A 14,927-nucleotide genomic window follows, 5' to 3' on the forward strand; every position below is an offset into this window, starting at 1 on the left:
AAATAGATGCATATTTCAATACAAAAAACTGTTCCATCAGTCTTTTCTATGATCCAGTCAGTGGAAACTATGGAAATATAGTCTTTGAGCTGCCCCCATACGTTGTGCACCTCAAAAGACACCTCCTAGTATCCCCCATGCACTACATTACCTCTTGACCAGAGGCCTATGAAGCTCTAGTCAAAAATAGTGCACTATATGAGGAATAGGGTGTCATTCGAGATGCAGCCTTGCTAGTTTCTACATCATTCTTGACTTGGCTAACGAGCTTCTAAAATGTATCAACGATTGAATTAAAACTTTAGGGCTAGGCCCCTTATTTCTCCACTTCCTGTCTGAATGATGTGCCCAACGTAAACTGCCTGTAGCTCAGGCCCTGAAGCCAGGATATGCATATAATTGGTACCATTGGACAGAAAACACTTTGAAGTTTGTAGAAATGTTAAAATAATATAGGAGAATATAACAATAGATATGGTAGGAGAAAATCCAAAGAAAACCCAACCGGATTTTATTTTTGAGAGTTAGAAATGCAAGAGAAAGGTCATATTGAAAATTAGCTACCTGTATGCAATTCCTATGGCTCCCACAGGGTGTCAGCAGTCTATGTTCAAGGTTTCAGGCTTGTAACTTCAAAAACAAATATCAGTTTTAGTAGAGGGACACAGTCTCGGAAATTTGTGTTTGAGCGCCATAAAGACATTACGCACCTACTAAAACGGTTTCCTATTGAACATACTTCTTTCTGAAATAAACATAGTTTGATTACATTTTAAGGTATCTGAGGAGTAAATAGAAATGTATTGTGACTTGTTGAAACAAAGTTTAGGGGTAGATTTTTGGATTCCTTTCTCTGCAAGTTGAACGAGTGGATTACTCAAATCGATGGCGCCAACTAAACTGGATTTTATCTAACAAAACGACACTACATGTTATAGCTGGGACCCTTTGGATGACAAATCAGCGGAAGATTTTCAAAAAGTAAGTGAATATTTAATCGTTATATGTGAATGTATGAAACCTGTGCCGGTGGGAAAAACATTTTGATGTGGGGCGCCGTCCTCAAACAATCGCATGGCATGTTTTCGCAGTAATAGCTACTGTAAATCGGACAGTGCAGTTAGATTAACAAGAATTTAAGCTTTCAGCCGATATAAGACACATATGTACATAAATGTTTAAAATCCATCATATTTATAATTATTTATTTGAATTGCGCACCCTCCAGTTTCACCGGAAGTTGGGTGTCTAGCCCTAAGAAAAGTTAAATTGGTCTAACATTAATTGGTGGAGTCTGGCGCTGGTTTGTTGATAAGGCATTCTGGGTAGTTGAGTTTCTGTCGGCAGGCTTTGTTCCTGGTAGTCAGCCCGACTGGATTCCGTGCAATCTCTCCTGACTTTCCTCTCTCAACTGACGTCATTGAACTCCCCTCCTTACACGGGGCAGCAAAGATTAGGGGCGGCAGGTAGCCTGGTTAGAACATTTGTCCAGTAACCAAAAGGTTGATAGATCGATTCCCCAAGCTGACAAGGTAAACATCTGTTGTTCTGCCCCTGAACAAGGCAGTTAACCTACTGTTCCTAGGCCATCATTGAAAATAAGAATTTGTTCTTAACTGACTTGCCTAGTTAAATAAAGGTTAAATAAAAAATATAAAATAAAATAGTGGTTTGGCCTCCCCTGTTTGCAGTTCAGTTGGTTGCTCCCGGACGCTGCCGAGGTGGAGAGTGAAGAAAGGCACTGTGTTAAATCTGATTGGTTGACTAAACTCAAATCCATATTTGAGTGTATAGAGGTTAAGGTAAGTGAGTTGTTGGTCCCATTGCGTTCAAGCTGTTCAGCGCGGCTGGGTACAGTCAGTTTGGGTAGAGGGTCTGGTGCAGCACACACAGACGTACAGGAGAGAGCCTAGGCTTCGCTGGCAGTGCTGCTGCTGCGACTCAACACTCTGATACCCTGGAGGATACGCTTCATGTGGCCAACCTTCGTCACCCCCAAGTCCTGCATTGGACGGACGGACACACACACACATTAGAAGAAACACCAAGGCACACATATGGACCAATGTAACATGTAGTTTTTTCCCCCAGACGTCACCTAGCAGGGAAAACTCCAAGCTCTATATAGACTATAAATCATTTAAATCAACGACGAGGGAGTAAAATCAAACACTCATGGTAAAGCCCCAGAGTAGTGAAACATAAGAAAGCTCTACCTGAAACAACGGGTTTGTCCCAATAATATCTCCTTTCACATGACGTGTGCACTCGTTCACAGTGTTGGGGAAGCTACTCTGAAAATATAGTTTACCAAGCTACAAATGACTTCGCAATGGAAGAAATGAAGCTGACCTTAAGGAACATAGTTCACTTTACTACTTTTTCAAAGTAACTTTTAGTTAACTACATCCAAACTATACGGAACAAAACATTTTATGCAACAATTTAGAGACACCACATGTTCAGGCTATCCTAACTTCAAATTCTTAACTTTTATCTACTCTAACTATATTGAACAAAGATATAAATGTAAGACGCAAAAATTTGAAAAGATTTTGTCGAGTTAGTTCATATAAGGAAATCAGTCAATTTAAATAAATTCATTAAGCCCTAATCTATGGATTTCACATAACTGGGAATACAGATATACATCTGTTGGTCACACATACTTAAAAAAAAAAAGGTAGGGGCATGGATCAGAAAATCAGTCAGTGTCTGGTGTGACCACCATTTGCCTCATGCAGTGTGACACATCTTCATATAGAGTTGATCAGACTGTTGATTGTGGCCTGTGGAATGTTGTCCCACTCCTCTTCAATGGCTGTGCGAAGTTGCTGGATATTGGCAGGAACTGGAACACACTGTCGTATACGTCGATCCAAAGCATCCCAAGCATGCTCAATGGGTGACATGTCAGGCAAGTATGCAGGCCATGGAATAACTGCGACATTTTAAGCTTCCAGGAATTGTGTAAAGATCCTTGCGACATGGGGCCGTACATTATCGTGATGCGGCATATGGTAGAGAAATTATCATTAAAATCTCTGGCAACAGCTCTGGTGGACATTCCTGCAGTCAGCATGCCAATTGCACGCTCCCTCAAAACTTTAGACATCTGTGGCATTGTGTTGTGTGACAAAACTGTACATTTTAGAGTGGGCTTTTATTTTTTTAGAGTGGGCTTTTAGAAATGCTCCCTAACAGGAATGTAAACAAATTTGTGCACAAAATTTGTGTATATATGGAACATTTCTGAGATCTTTTATTTCAGCTCATGAAACATGGGTCCACTCAGTTGCTTTAAAAAATAATAATTGTTCAGTATACTTTGAAAAATTATATTGAAAATGTTATAGATTACAAATTGCACACCGGAGTCAGATGCTAACATAATGTGTAATTTAGCCTTTTAAACACAAAAAACTATGTTTCAAGTGAAAATTAGGCAGGTCTGATGCCGAAAAAGGAAATCTTGCCTACTTTACCCATATTTTCGGTTCTTTTTGCAAAAAAAGGTTCATTGTAGTTAGCTACATGGCAAAAAACTACTGAAAACACTACCAAGATTTGAATTTAGTTAAACTACAACCAAGCTACAGCAAAATGTAATTAAATTGATAGTTGAACTACATTTGGTTCTCTACTCACCATCACTGCTCGTTCACTACCTCCCACAAACCTAAAAGCATTGGATTGGTGGAGGCATGGCCTAGTGGGAGTTTATGCCACTATTTCCTTTCAAATGAGTGAAGGGAAGTAAACAAGTGCACACTTTGGGAGGAAGGAGAGATATTTGGGACAGCCTGTATGTGTGCAGTACCTTGAGGTCCCTCCTCTCCAGGTGCAGCAGCTCGGCGCCGCGCACGTCGTGCCCAATAAAGAGCTCCTTGTACTCGGTGAGACAGATGAGCTCCAGCCAGGCGGCTACCTCCTCTGTGCCCCACTGGTGCACTGCAGAAAGCAAGACCCCCTTCAGACCCCCAACACCATGGACAGACACCACAGAGAGACGCCACAACCCTTAACCGCAGCTCTAGGGTCAGATGAACCTACCGCCAATACTAACATTGACCATTAGGGGGAAGAAAAATTATATGACCCTGTATCAGTGGTTAAGGGGAACTTTGACCTACTACAGCCCATAAACTGGGCCAGGGTAAGTTTAGATTGTCAGAAGATGCTGATCTAAGGTCAGTTTTGCAGTGGTGTAAAGTACTTAAGTAAAAATACTTTTAGGGACTTCTTAAGCAGTTTTTGGGGGTATTTGTACTTTACTATTTATATTTTGGGCAACTTTTACTTTACTACATTCCATCTACTTCCTTACTCCCTACATTTTCCATGACATCCAAAAGTACTCGTTACATTTTGAATGCTTAACAGGAAAGGAAAATTGTCCAATTCACACTTATCAAGAGAACATCCCTGCTCATCCCTACTGCCTCTGATCTGGTGGACTTACAAATGATGCATTTGTGTTTAGTAAATTTTAAAAACAAGAAAATGGTGCCTTCTGCTTTGCTTAATATAAGCAATTTGAAATTATTTATACTTTTACTTTTGAAACTTAAGTATATTTAGAACCAAATGCTTTTAGACTTTTACTCAAGTAGTATTTTACTGGGTGACTTCAACTTTTACTTGAGTAACTTTTGGGTACTTTTTCCACCACTGCAGTTTTGTGGTTTTTAACTTGTAATGGTTTAAGTTAAGATCAGGGTAAGCTGATCATAAATCTACGAATATGTTCTACCTGGAGCCACTGGGCCAGGAGCTCTGCTTATGATAGCCAATCAGGGCGAAGGTGTTGATTCGGGTAACCAATCAGAAGAGAGATCGTGTGTGGAAGGTTGTGCCGACCTCAGATAGAATTGAACGTGATTTTCAAAGAGAGTTGACCCTGATTTGTCATCGTCCAAACATTATTCAACCCAGAGTGTTCCAGACTAATTGCTGAGAGAGAGAGAGAGAGAGTGCGAGAAAAAGAGAGGTAGATAGTACCTGGCAGTGTGAGAGTGGCACAGGCCTCCTTATTCTTGTTGTTTTTGTCCTTCTTGAACTTGGGGACGAGACAAAACTTGGCACTGCGGCTACGCTTGGAGAAATCAGCCAGGTGTCCCTGCAGAAACACAGACAGGTTAAAAGAAAGACAGCCAGACAGACAGGTTAGACATTAGGTGATACAGACTGTCCAGTACTATTGACCCACAGAGGTGAACAGTTTTACTCTAGCCTAGCACTAACACACCGACCTGATTAAATGAATCAATCATCAAGACCTTGATTAGGTAGCCCTTTCCACTCGTACCCGTATACAGGTTGAAAATTGCAGATTTGGACACTGATAAGAGCCTAAATTGGAACACAGTGGCTGCACAGTAACGTGTCATACATGACGTCAGGGTCTCCACTTCACAGATCTGTATGGGTTTTGACTGACAGCCGTTCTGAACTTGAGCACCGTGCCCCCATCCCTCCCGCTAATTGGGCAACTTTTCCACATTTATTGTTGTCTAAGTGAGGGAAGTGCTGTAAATCGCGAGGACTCGAAAGATGAGACGTTGTCGATTATAATATATACCGCTTTGATGTCCGACAAGCAAGCCAAAACACCCGCGAGTCCAAATGTGCACTTCACATTTCCATATCATAAAACTCATGTCATATACAGTTTCAAAAGTTTACGATCAATATGTTTGATGTACAGTTACAAGATGACATGCCGTTATACCCTAGGTTGTCCCGAATAGAATGAGGCTGTTTTGCTGTATTGTGACGAAGATTTGCCACAGACCACGCATCTGAATGCACTCATGACTCCATTCTATACGCACCAAAAGTACCATCTGCTTCTCTGAATTGCCTTGTGAAAGCCTAACAATGTAAGATAGTATTTTATAATTTAGCTAGTCATGTTGGCATTAGAACAAGCTTTCAAATTATGCCCACCTGACCCAGATTGCGATTTAAAATGGACCATTTTTGGACTGTGTAAGCAACAGTAAGTGTGTAAAGGCAGGGATGCAGGGTTGTGTTCCAAAGAAAACAACCACAAGTGTGATTACTATAGCTCCTCAACGGCACAGGTAGGAGAGATCAAAAAAACACCTTATAGTTGAAGACTGTTCTTTGAGTCATAAAAGTGCATTGAAGTTACTTTGGAGAGAAGGGTGACCACTTGGAATCACCAGTTAGACCTCTCACTCAAACCCTTGTAATTATTTTTTAAAATATTTTACTGAATGTATCCAGAGTATTTTCAGATTTTGTTATCAAAAAAATGTGTCAAAGTACAGCAAATGTAAAAAGTACAGTAAATGTAAAATGCACATAAAATTAACTGTATAATGTTTGGATTCGGTCTTGTGTCAGGTAAACTGTTGTGTTGTCACCTTTAGTCTAATAATTTCCCCATAATCTCCAAACTGTTCCCTTTTAACTGTTACCATGGTTATAGATTATTTCCATATTTCCACTTCTGTAAGAAACATTTCAATTTAGCCCTATCCATATAGGCCAATTCCCACAAGTGTAATGGGTTAAATCAGGTGTGGTATTACTGGACTGGGACTAAAACGTACTCCCCTGTGGGTCCCTAGGACCTAAGATTGAAAAACACTGAGGTAAGTGGCTGGTGTGAATAGTGTGTGTGGTGGCATCTAGATCTACCTCATCATCCCCAGGTTCGATGAGCTGACACAGCCAGGGTATGTCTGACAGTCTGCGTAGCTGCTGAGCCACAGTGCCCAGGGCTTCAGTCAACTGCTCCTTCTGTGGAGGGTCCAACTGCTGGGAAGACATTCGTATTTACAAAAAAACATATTGAATCCCCCCCCCCCAAACAAAATAGACGCAGGCAGCTGCACACAGGCAGACAGACACACCGACAGGCAGACAGACAGCAGCTTTGAGACTTACCAGGCACATCTTGCCTGCCAGTAGCAGCTCTGTCTCACTGTGAAGGGCCTTGACGTTGCTGACCATCTGAACCACAACACTGCAGTTCAGACCCTGCGTAGAACAGAGACGAACACAAACAAATGACATGTGGACACAAACCACAGATGCGTTTAGTTAACCACAGAAGCAGTGGGGACAATGTGCATTGTATGTGTGTGATTACCGTGTGTAGGTTGTGTAGATATTTGATTTCAAATGTCATACACCATTTGGTGCCCACTGCCCAGGCCATATGGGCTAAATCCCAAGACACAACTCATCAAAGCGCAAAACAAAATGACAGCAAGGGCTCTATAAATACATTTGATTGATTGATTGGAGTGATTGGAGTGTCATGGACTCCATTGACCACTGGAGGCAGAGGCTTGAGGATATTTAGAAGACTAAATAAGAAAGAAGGTAGTGGAGGAGAGAGAGGTCCTGATTAAGGACAAAGAAAGATGTGAGGAAGATAAAAGGGCCTTCATCGAGGACTGAGAGAGAGGAGGGTGAGTAACAGATGGAAGACTGAGAAAGACAGTTGAGATAGTATGCAAATTCCAAACTGTGTCAGCACAAGAACTGTTCGTCGGGAGCTTCACAAGCCTAAGATCACTTTGCGCAATGCCAAGTGTCAGCTGGAGTGGTGTAAAGCTCGCCACCTTTGGACTCTGCATCAGTGGAAACGCGTTCTCTGGAGTGATGGATCACACTTCACCATCTGGCAGTCCAATGGACGAATCTGGGTTTGGCAGATGCCAGGCGAACGCTACCTGCCCGAATGCATAGTGACAACTGTAAAGTTTGGTGGAGGAGGAATAATGGTCTGGGACTGTTTTTCATGGTTCGGACTAGGCCCCTTAGTTCCAGTGAAGGGACATCTTAACTCTGCAGCATACAATGACATTCTGTGCTTCCAACTTTGTGGCAATAGTTTGGGGAAGGCACTTTCCAGTTTCAGCATGATAATGCCCCCGTGCACAAAGCGAGGTCCATACAGAAATGGTTTGTCGAGATTGGTGTGGAAGAACTTGACTGGCCTGCACAGAGCCCTGATCTCAACCCCATCGAACATCTTTGGGATGAATTGGAACGCTGACTGCGAGCCAGGCCTAATCGCCCAACTTCAGAGCAGACTTCACTAATGTTCTTGTGGCCGAATGGAAGCAAGTCCCTGCAGCAACGTTCCAACTTCAAGTGGAAAGCCTTCCCAGAAGAGTGGAGGTTGTTACAGCAGCAAAGGGGGGACCAACTCCATATTAATGCCCATGATTTTGGATTGATATGTTCAACAAGAAGGTGTTATGCAAACGCTTCTTGTAGCCATCAATGAGCTTGCTGCAGCTTTCTACTTCTAAAACCTATGGCGAGATCTGAAAACAGCACTTGGTGGCAGGCACCACTCAAATATTGAAGAATTAGAGCAGTTTGCTACTGAAAAGTGGGACAAATTGTCAGTAGAAAAGGTGTAGCAAGCTCATTGATGACTACAACAAGCGTTGGCAGTTATCTTGGCCAAAGGCTGTGTAACAAAGTACTAGCTTACGGAGTGTCAATCATTTTGTCCATGCCATTTGTCTTTTTTTTCTAAATAAAAATTGTAAACTTAAGTTTACAAAAATAAAATAGGTTCTGCAATGTTGATTTTTTAAGAAATAGGGAATTATTTAAGAAAAGTGCAAGTGTGCCAATAAATTTGGCTGCAACTGCATAGTCAAGGACTCCCATTGCTCTTATTAAACCAGAGAATTGAGTGAAAGCAGGAGACTCGCACTGAAATTCACTGCCGTAAGCTTGTAGCTTATGGTATTATAATATAGACATGGGCGCCAGACAAATTATATTGAACTCAAGAACTCAAATGAAAAAACAACATATTTTTAGAACACAAGGCCAGAAAAAAAATGATGCATTTATCTAGGCCTGCAAAAAACATGGTAAAGCACTTCACTTTTTGTCCTGAATACAAAGTGTTGTGTTTTATTGTATTTGCCCCAAACATATTACTGATTACCACTCTCTATTTTCAAGCATAGTGGTGGCTGCATCATGTTATGGGTATGCTTGTAATCATTAAGGATTGGAGAGTTTTTCAGAAGCACAGGCACCAGACACTGGGAGGTGAATTCACCTTTCAGCAGGACAATAACCTAAAACACAATGCCAAATCTACACTGGAGTTGCTTACCCAGAAGATAGTCAACGTTCCTGAGTGCCCAAGTTACAGTCTTCACTTAAATCTACTTGAAAACCTATGGCAAGACCTGAAAATTGTTGTCTAGCAATGATCAACAACCAGAAGTTAGAAAATAATAAAATGGGCAAATGTTGTACAATCCAGCTCTTACAGACTTACTCAGAAAGACTCACAGCTGCCATCGCTGCCAAAAGTGATTTTACAAAGTGTAGACTCAGTGGTGTAAATACACATTTTCTAAAATGTAAAAAAAACATGTTTTCACTTTGTCATTATGGGGTATTGTGTGTAGATGGGTGAGGAAAACATGTATGTAATCAATTTTGAATTCAGTCTGTAACACAACGAAATGTGGAATAAGTCAAGGGGCATGGTTAGAAGTTAGAAAATAATAAAATGGGCAAATGTTGTACAATCCAGCTCTTACAGACTTACTCAGAAAGACTCACAGCTGCCATCGCATTTCGTTGTTTTTTCTAACCATATGAGCCAAAAAAGATTGGCACTCGGCCACATTTGGCATGCGGGCCGTATTTTGGGCACCCCTGTACTACTAGAAGTTGGTTGACTGGTATAAAAGAAAGGTAGAACAGGAGCCCCACGTACCTCTGTGCTCTTGGAATTGGCGTAGACCACGTCCATGGCCTTTGAGCTTGCGTTGACGGCATGGGCCAGCTCCTGCTCCATACTGTGGTGGGACTGGGCGATCTCTCGGATACTGGGAACACACACACAGTTCGTCACGACATCGAACATCTAATGTTACTGTGAAACTACACTGCACGCATATCACAAGTGTTCCGTAAGTGCTGTTTTTGGCTTGCTACTGTATGCCAGAAGCAGCAAACGGAGCATCGGAGTATAGTTTGGCCGTAAATTGACCTATTGAGGGCATTGTATATCCATTTAGATGAACTGAAATTCCAATTTGAGAAAATATTTTTGTTCCACGAATGTTTCAATCTAAATGGAATTTAACTCTACCCTGCTTTAATCTAATGCTATTATTAATTAATAATGAATTCAAGTAATCTTACCTGTGGATGAGAGCGCCGGCCGCCTGGCCAAACAGGTTGATCTGGGAGGCTTCTTCCTCGGATACGATCTCTGGCTGCAATGCATACTGGGGCAGCGGACGGGGGAACTCGCACCTCTGCTTGTCTTCCCATGACTTCAGCGTGCTCTCAAAGGCCTGGGACAAACAGGCAACAGGATAAATAGAATAGAATAAAATAGCCGTATTCTTCCCAAAAAGAACAATAGTTGTGGTAAGTCAGATGCGATACGTCAAGTAAACATATGACGGCAACATTTACACAAGACAGATACAAATACTATACAAACAAATCATGTCAATTACAACTGCAGAATATGATACGGTGAAGCTGTGCCTTTTCGTGATAATTTGCACTTTAATGTAATATATACACAATAGCGTATTCACGGAATGAGCCTCAATTTGTCAGGTTGAAGGCCAATGTTAGGCGGTCCGGACCACGACCGGACCTGGAAAAACTGGATCCTAATTGGTCAGGCAAAACTCGAGGCCCTAGAAATAAGGCATCTAATGTGACACCATAGATTTGTACTCACTCTGTCTCTGGTGAGAGTCTGAGTGCGGTTCTTGTGGATAATCTTGATGTACCCCGGGGGCTGGACCCAGGCCTCTCCGTCCACCTGCACCGGCACGCCCTCATCCCCGAGGATGGTGATCTTCACTGTACGACACTGCAACAGGAGAGCAGATGGGGAGAAACATTAAACCAGACAGTACGCTATGAAACTACGAAAGAGACTGTTCATTTGCTATCAATGTCCATATTCATGGTCATACGCACACGATTAAAAACATAAGTGCTGGGCTAATAAAGTATACATGAAAATAACAGAAAGGCCCGCACACTGTATATGCTTCCATTTACAACCCTCAAAAGGGATAGTTCACCCAAATTACAAAATTACATATTGGTTTCCTTACCCTGTAAACAGTTTACGTACAAGGTAAGACAGCAATCGATAATTTGCTTTTGCTTACCTGGCCACCGTTTCCAAATGCACACTTTTTAGCATTTGTGGCACAAATCCAATGCAAGTCAATGGTACCGATATTAGCATTTAGCTTCATGATTTGGACAGGAAGTGCAAAACAATTCTAATATCGGTACCATTGACTTACATTCGATTTGTGCCACAAATGCTAAAAAGTTAGCATTTGGAAAAAGTGGCATGGTTAACAAAACCAATGCGTGGATTGTTGTCATACCTTGTCCTTAGACTGCTTACAGGGTAATTACGTGATTTGGGTGAACTATCCCTTTAATGACAATGTTCAATGTTTTCAATCACTTTGATGCATTTTACAGAAGTAGATTTTCAAAACTCGAAATACAAAACTCTAAACTGATAACACTAATGTCCCCTGTATAATGTTCAGAACCTTTGATGGTGCATTCATTGGAGTTGAACACATCTTTCACCCGAGTCATTCATGCAAAAAACATATTCTTCATGAAATACCATTTCATTTAGTCACCAATACGTCAAATAATTATCAGGTCAACATTTAGTGATTTTAACAAACATTTAATTCAATAGCAAAAAATGCAAGGCCCTATTTTCAAAACTGTGCTTTTTGACGTGCTGAATAGAAGGAATAGTAGATGGTAAATATAATTTTCCATACAGTATTTGGCTATAACTTCACATTTTTCTTGACAATATATTTTTTTGCAAACCACATTTTTGATGATTTGTTTCCAATGGCAGGTTGAGAGCATGTTGAGGAATATGTCAGTCTTACAGTTTCCTACGTAAGACAAATCATCAAAAATAGGGTGTTATTGTGGGGGTATTGTATAGCAGTAGACTACAGTATAACGGTATTGTGGTAGCACGGTGTGTGTATGCCATTTCTGCCCCATGCAACATTGTACTAAATCACATTTTCTATGTGACTTCAACTGATACAGTATTACCCGTCTCTCTGCTTGACAAATTCAGTTTACACTGCATCAAGGAAATTTAGATAATGAGTGGAATATATTCTTATATTCAACCCAGGTATTTCAGCAGGGCATTGTACACTACACAATCATTCAAAATGGTAGCATATAGTGACTCTTTCCACTTTGTCCTATTGAAGCACACTGGCTGATGGAGAATGATGATGTAGTATTTACAGCCACATCCATATATGATTTTGTTTAACCTTCCAACACAAATACATGTCAATTGGTTAAATAAAGGTGAAATAAATAAAAAAATGACAATTTATGATGTAAGAACATAGAATTTTACAGTGTTCAGCAGTTATCAAACTATATACATAAACTAGGCACTATACAATTTTGGTTCAGTAGTTATCAGTTTTCAGCAGTTTAAGTGATATTTAAATGTATTGTGTTTTTCAATCACTTTGGTGAAATTTTCACAAGTATGTGGTACATTTTCACAACTAAGCACCAACATCTAAACAGATCATCAAAATGGCTCATGTTTCAAAACTCAAATTTCAATTAACTGAGTACAACAAACAAATTCAGTCACTTGTTCACTGCACCAAATCACTCTTTCAAATTTGATACATATTCAAATCTCAGTATCTGCTTTTCAAAATACAATATTCAAATCAAAATGTTATTAGTCACATGCGCTGAATACAACCTTACAGTGAAATAAAATGCTTACTGACGAGCCTCTAACCAACAATGCAGTTTTTTTTTTAATTAATAAGAAAGTAAGTAATTAAAGAGCAGCAGTAAAATAACAATAGCGAGACTACAGTCGTGGCCAAAAGTTTGGAGAATGACACAAATATTAATTTTCACAAAGTCTGCTGCTTCAGTGTCTTTAGATATTTTTGTCAGATGTTACTATGGAATACCGAAGTATAATTACAAGCATTTCATAAGTGTCAAAGGCTTTTATTGACAATTACATGAAGTTAATGGAAAGAGTCAATATTTGCAGTGTTGACCCCTCTCTTTCAAGACCTCTGCAATCCGCCCTGGCATGCTGTCAATTAACTTCTGGGCCACATCCTGACTGATGGCAGCCCATTCTTGCATAATCAATGCTTGGAGTTTGTCAGAATTTGTGGGTTTTTGTTTATCCACCCGCCTCTTGAGGATTGACCACAAGTTCTCAATGGGATTAAGGTCTGGGGAGTTTCCTGGCCATGGACCCAAAATATCGATGTTTTGTTCCCCGAGCCACTTAGTTATCACTTTTGCCTTATGGCAAGGTGCTCCATCATGCTGGAAAAGGCATTGTTCCTCACCAAACTGTTCCTCGGAGGATTTGTTGGTACCATTCTTTATTCATGGCTGTGTTCTTAGGCAAAGTTGTGAGTGAGCCCACTCCCTTGGCTGAGAAGCAACCCCACACATGAATGGTCTCAGGATGCTTTACTGTTGGCATGACACAGGACTGATGGTAGCGCTCACCTTGTCTTCTCCGGACAAGATTTTTTCTGGATGCCCCAAACAATCGGAAAGGGGATTCATCAGAGAAAATGACTTTACCCCAGTCCTCAGCAGTCCAATCCCTGTACCTTTTGCAGAATATCAGTCTGTCCCTGATGTTTTTCCGGGAGAGAAGTGTCTTCTTTGCTGCCCTTCTTGACACCAGGCCATCCTCCAAAAGTCTTCGCCTCACTGTGCGTGCAGATGCACTCAAACCTGCCTGCTGCCATTCCTGAGCAAGCTCTGTACTGGTGGTGCCCCGATCCCGCAGCTGAATCAACTTTAGGAGACGGTCCTGGCTCTTGCTGGACATTCTTGGGTGCCCTGAAGCCTTCTTCACAACAATTGAACCGCTCTCCTTGAAGTTCTTGATGGATTTAGGTGCAATCTTACTGGCAGCAATATCCTTGCCTGTGAAGCCCTTTTTGTTACAAAGCAATGATGATGGCACGTGTTTCCTTGCAGGTAACCATGATTGACAGAGGAAGAACAATGATTCCAAGCACCACCCTCCTTTTGAAGCTTCCAGTCTGTTATTCAAACTCAATCAGCATGACAGAGTGATCTCCAGCCTTATCCTCGTCAACACTCACACCTGTGTTAATGAGAGAATCACTGACATGATGTCAGCTGATCCTTTTGTGGCAGGGCTGAAATGCAGTGGAAATGTTTTGGGGGGATTCAGTTCATTTCCATGGCAAAGAGGGACTTTGCAATTAATTGCAATTCATCTGATCACTCTTCATAACATTCTGGAGTATATGCAAATTGCCATCATACAAACTGAGGCAGCAGACTTTGTGAAATTTATATTTGTGTCAATCTCATAACTTTTGGCCACGACTGTATATACAGGGGGGGTACCGGACCAGAGTCAATGTGCGGGGGCACCGGTTCGTTGAGGTAATATGTACATGTAGGTAGAGTTATTAAAGTGACTATGCATAGATAACAACAGCGAGCAGAAGTGGTGTAAAAGAGGGGTAGGGCAATGCAAATAGTCTGGGCAGCCATTTGATTAGATTTTCAGGAGTCTTATGCCTTGGGGGTAGAAGCTGTTTAGAAGCCTCTTGGACCTAGACTTGGCACTCCGGTACCGATTGCGATGCGGTAGCAGAGAGAACAGTCTATGACTAGGGTGGCTGGAGTCTGACAATTTTTAGGGCCTTCCTCTGACACCGCCTTGTATAGAGGTCCTGGATGGCAGGAAGCTTGGCCCCAGTGATGTAATGGGCCCTACGCACTACCCTCTGCAGTGCCTTGCGGTTGGAGGCTGAGCAGTTGCCATACCAGGCAGTGATGCAACCAGTCAGGATGCTCTCGATGGT

At 41.4% G+C, this 14,927-nt stretch overlaps 1 protein-coding gene across 1 annotated transcript in view; it reads right to left on the bottom strand.

Annotated features, from left to right (window-relative positions):
- Nucleotides 1–1,590: 1,590 nt before the first annotated feature.
- The window catches only part of LOC120018468 (diacylglycerol kinase delta-like), a 49,399-nt gene continuing 36,062 nt past the window's right edge, over nucleotides 1,591–14,927 (bottom strand). Inside the window, exons 20-27 of the mRNA XM_038961693.1 lie at nucleotides 10,730–10,864; nucleotides 10,174–10,328; nucleotides 9,743–9,854; nucleotides 6,919–7,011; nucleotides 6,670–6,789; nucleotides 5,002–5,119; nucleotides 3,821–3,951; nucleotides 1,591–2,002 (exon numbers count right to left, since the gene is read on the bottom strand). Coding sequence (XP_038817621.1) covers nucleotides 1,910–2,002; nucleotides 3,821–3,951; nucleotides 5,002–5,119; nucleotides 6,670–6,789; nucleotides 6,919–7,011; nucleotides 9,743–9,854; nucleotides 10,174–10,328; nucleotides 10,730–10,864 — 957 coding nt within the window. The 3' untranslated portion in view covers nucleotides 1,591–1,909. The remainder of the gene's footprint in view (nucleotides 2,003–3,820; nucleotides 3,952–5,001; nucleotides 5,120–6,669; nucleotides 6,790–6,918; nucleotides 7,012–9,742; nucleotides 9,855–10,173; nucleotides 10,329–10,729; nucleotides 10,865–14,927) is intronic.

This window comes from Salvelinus namaycush, chromosome 23, assembly GCF_016432855.1.
Source record: "Salvelinus namaycush isolate Seneca chromosome 23, SaNama_1.0, whole genome shotgun sequence".
Taxonomy (NCBI): domain Eukaryota; kingdom Metazoa; phylum Chordata; class Actinopteri; order Salmoniformes; family Salmonidae; genus Salvelinus; species Salvelinus namaycush.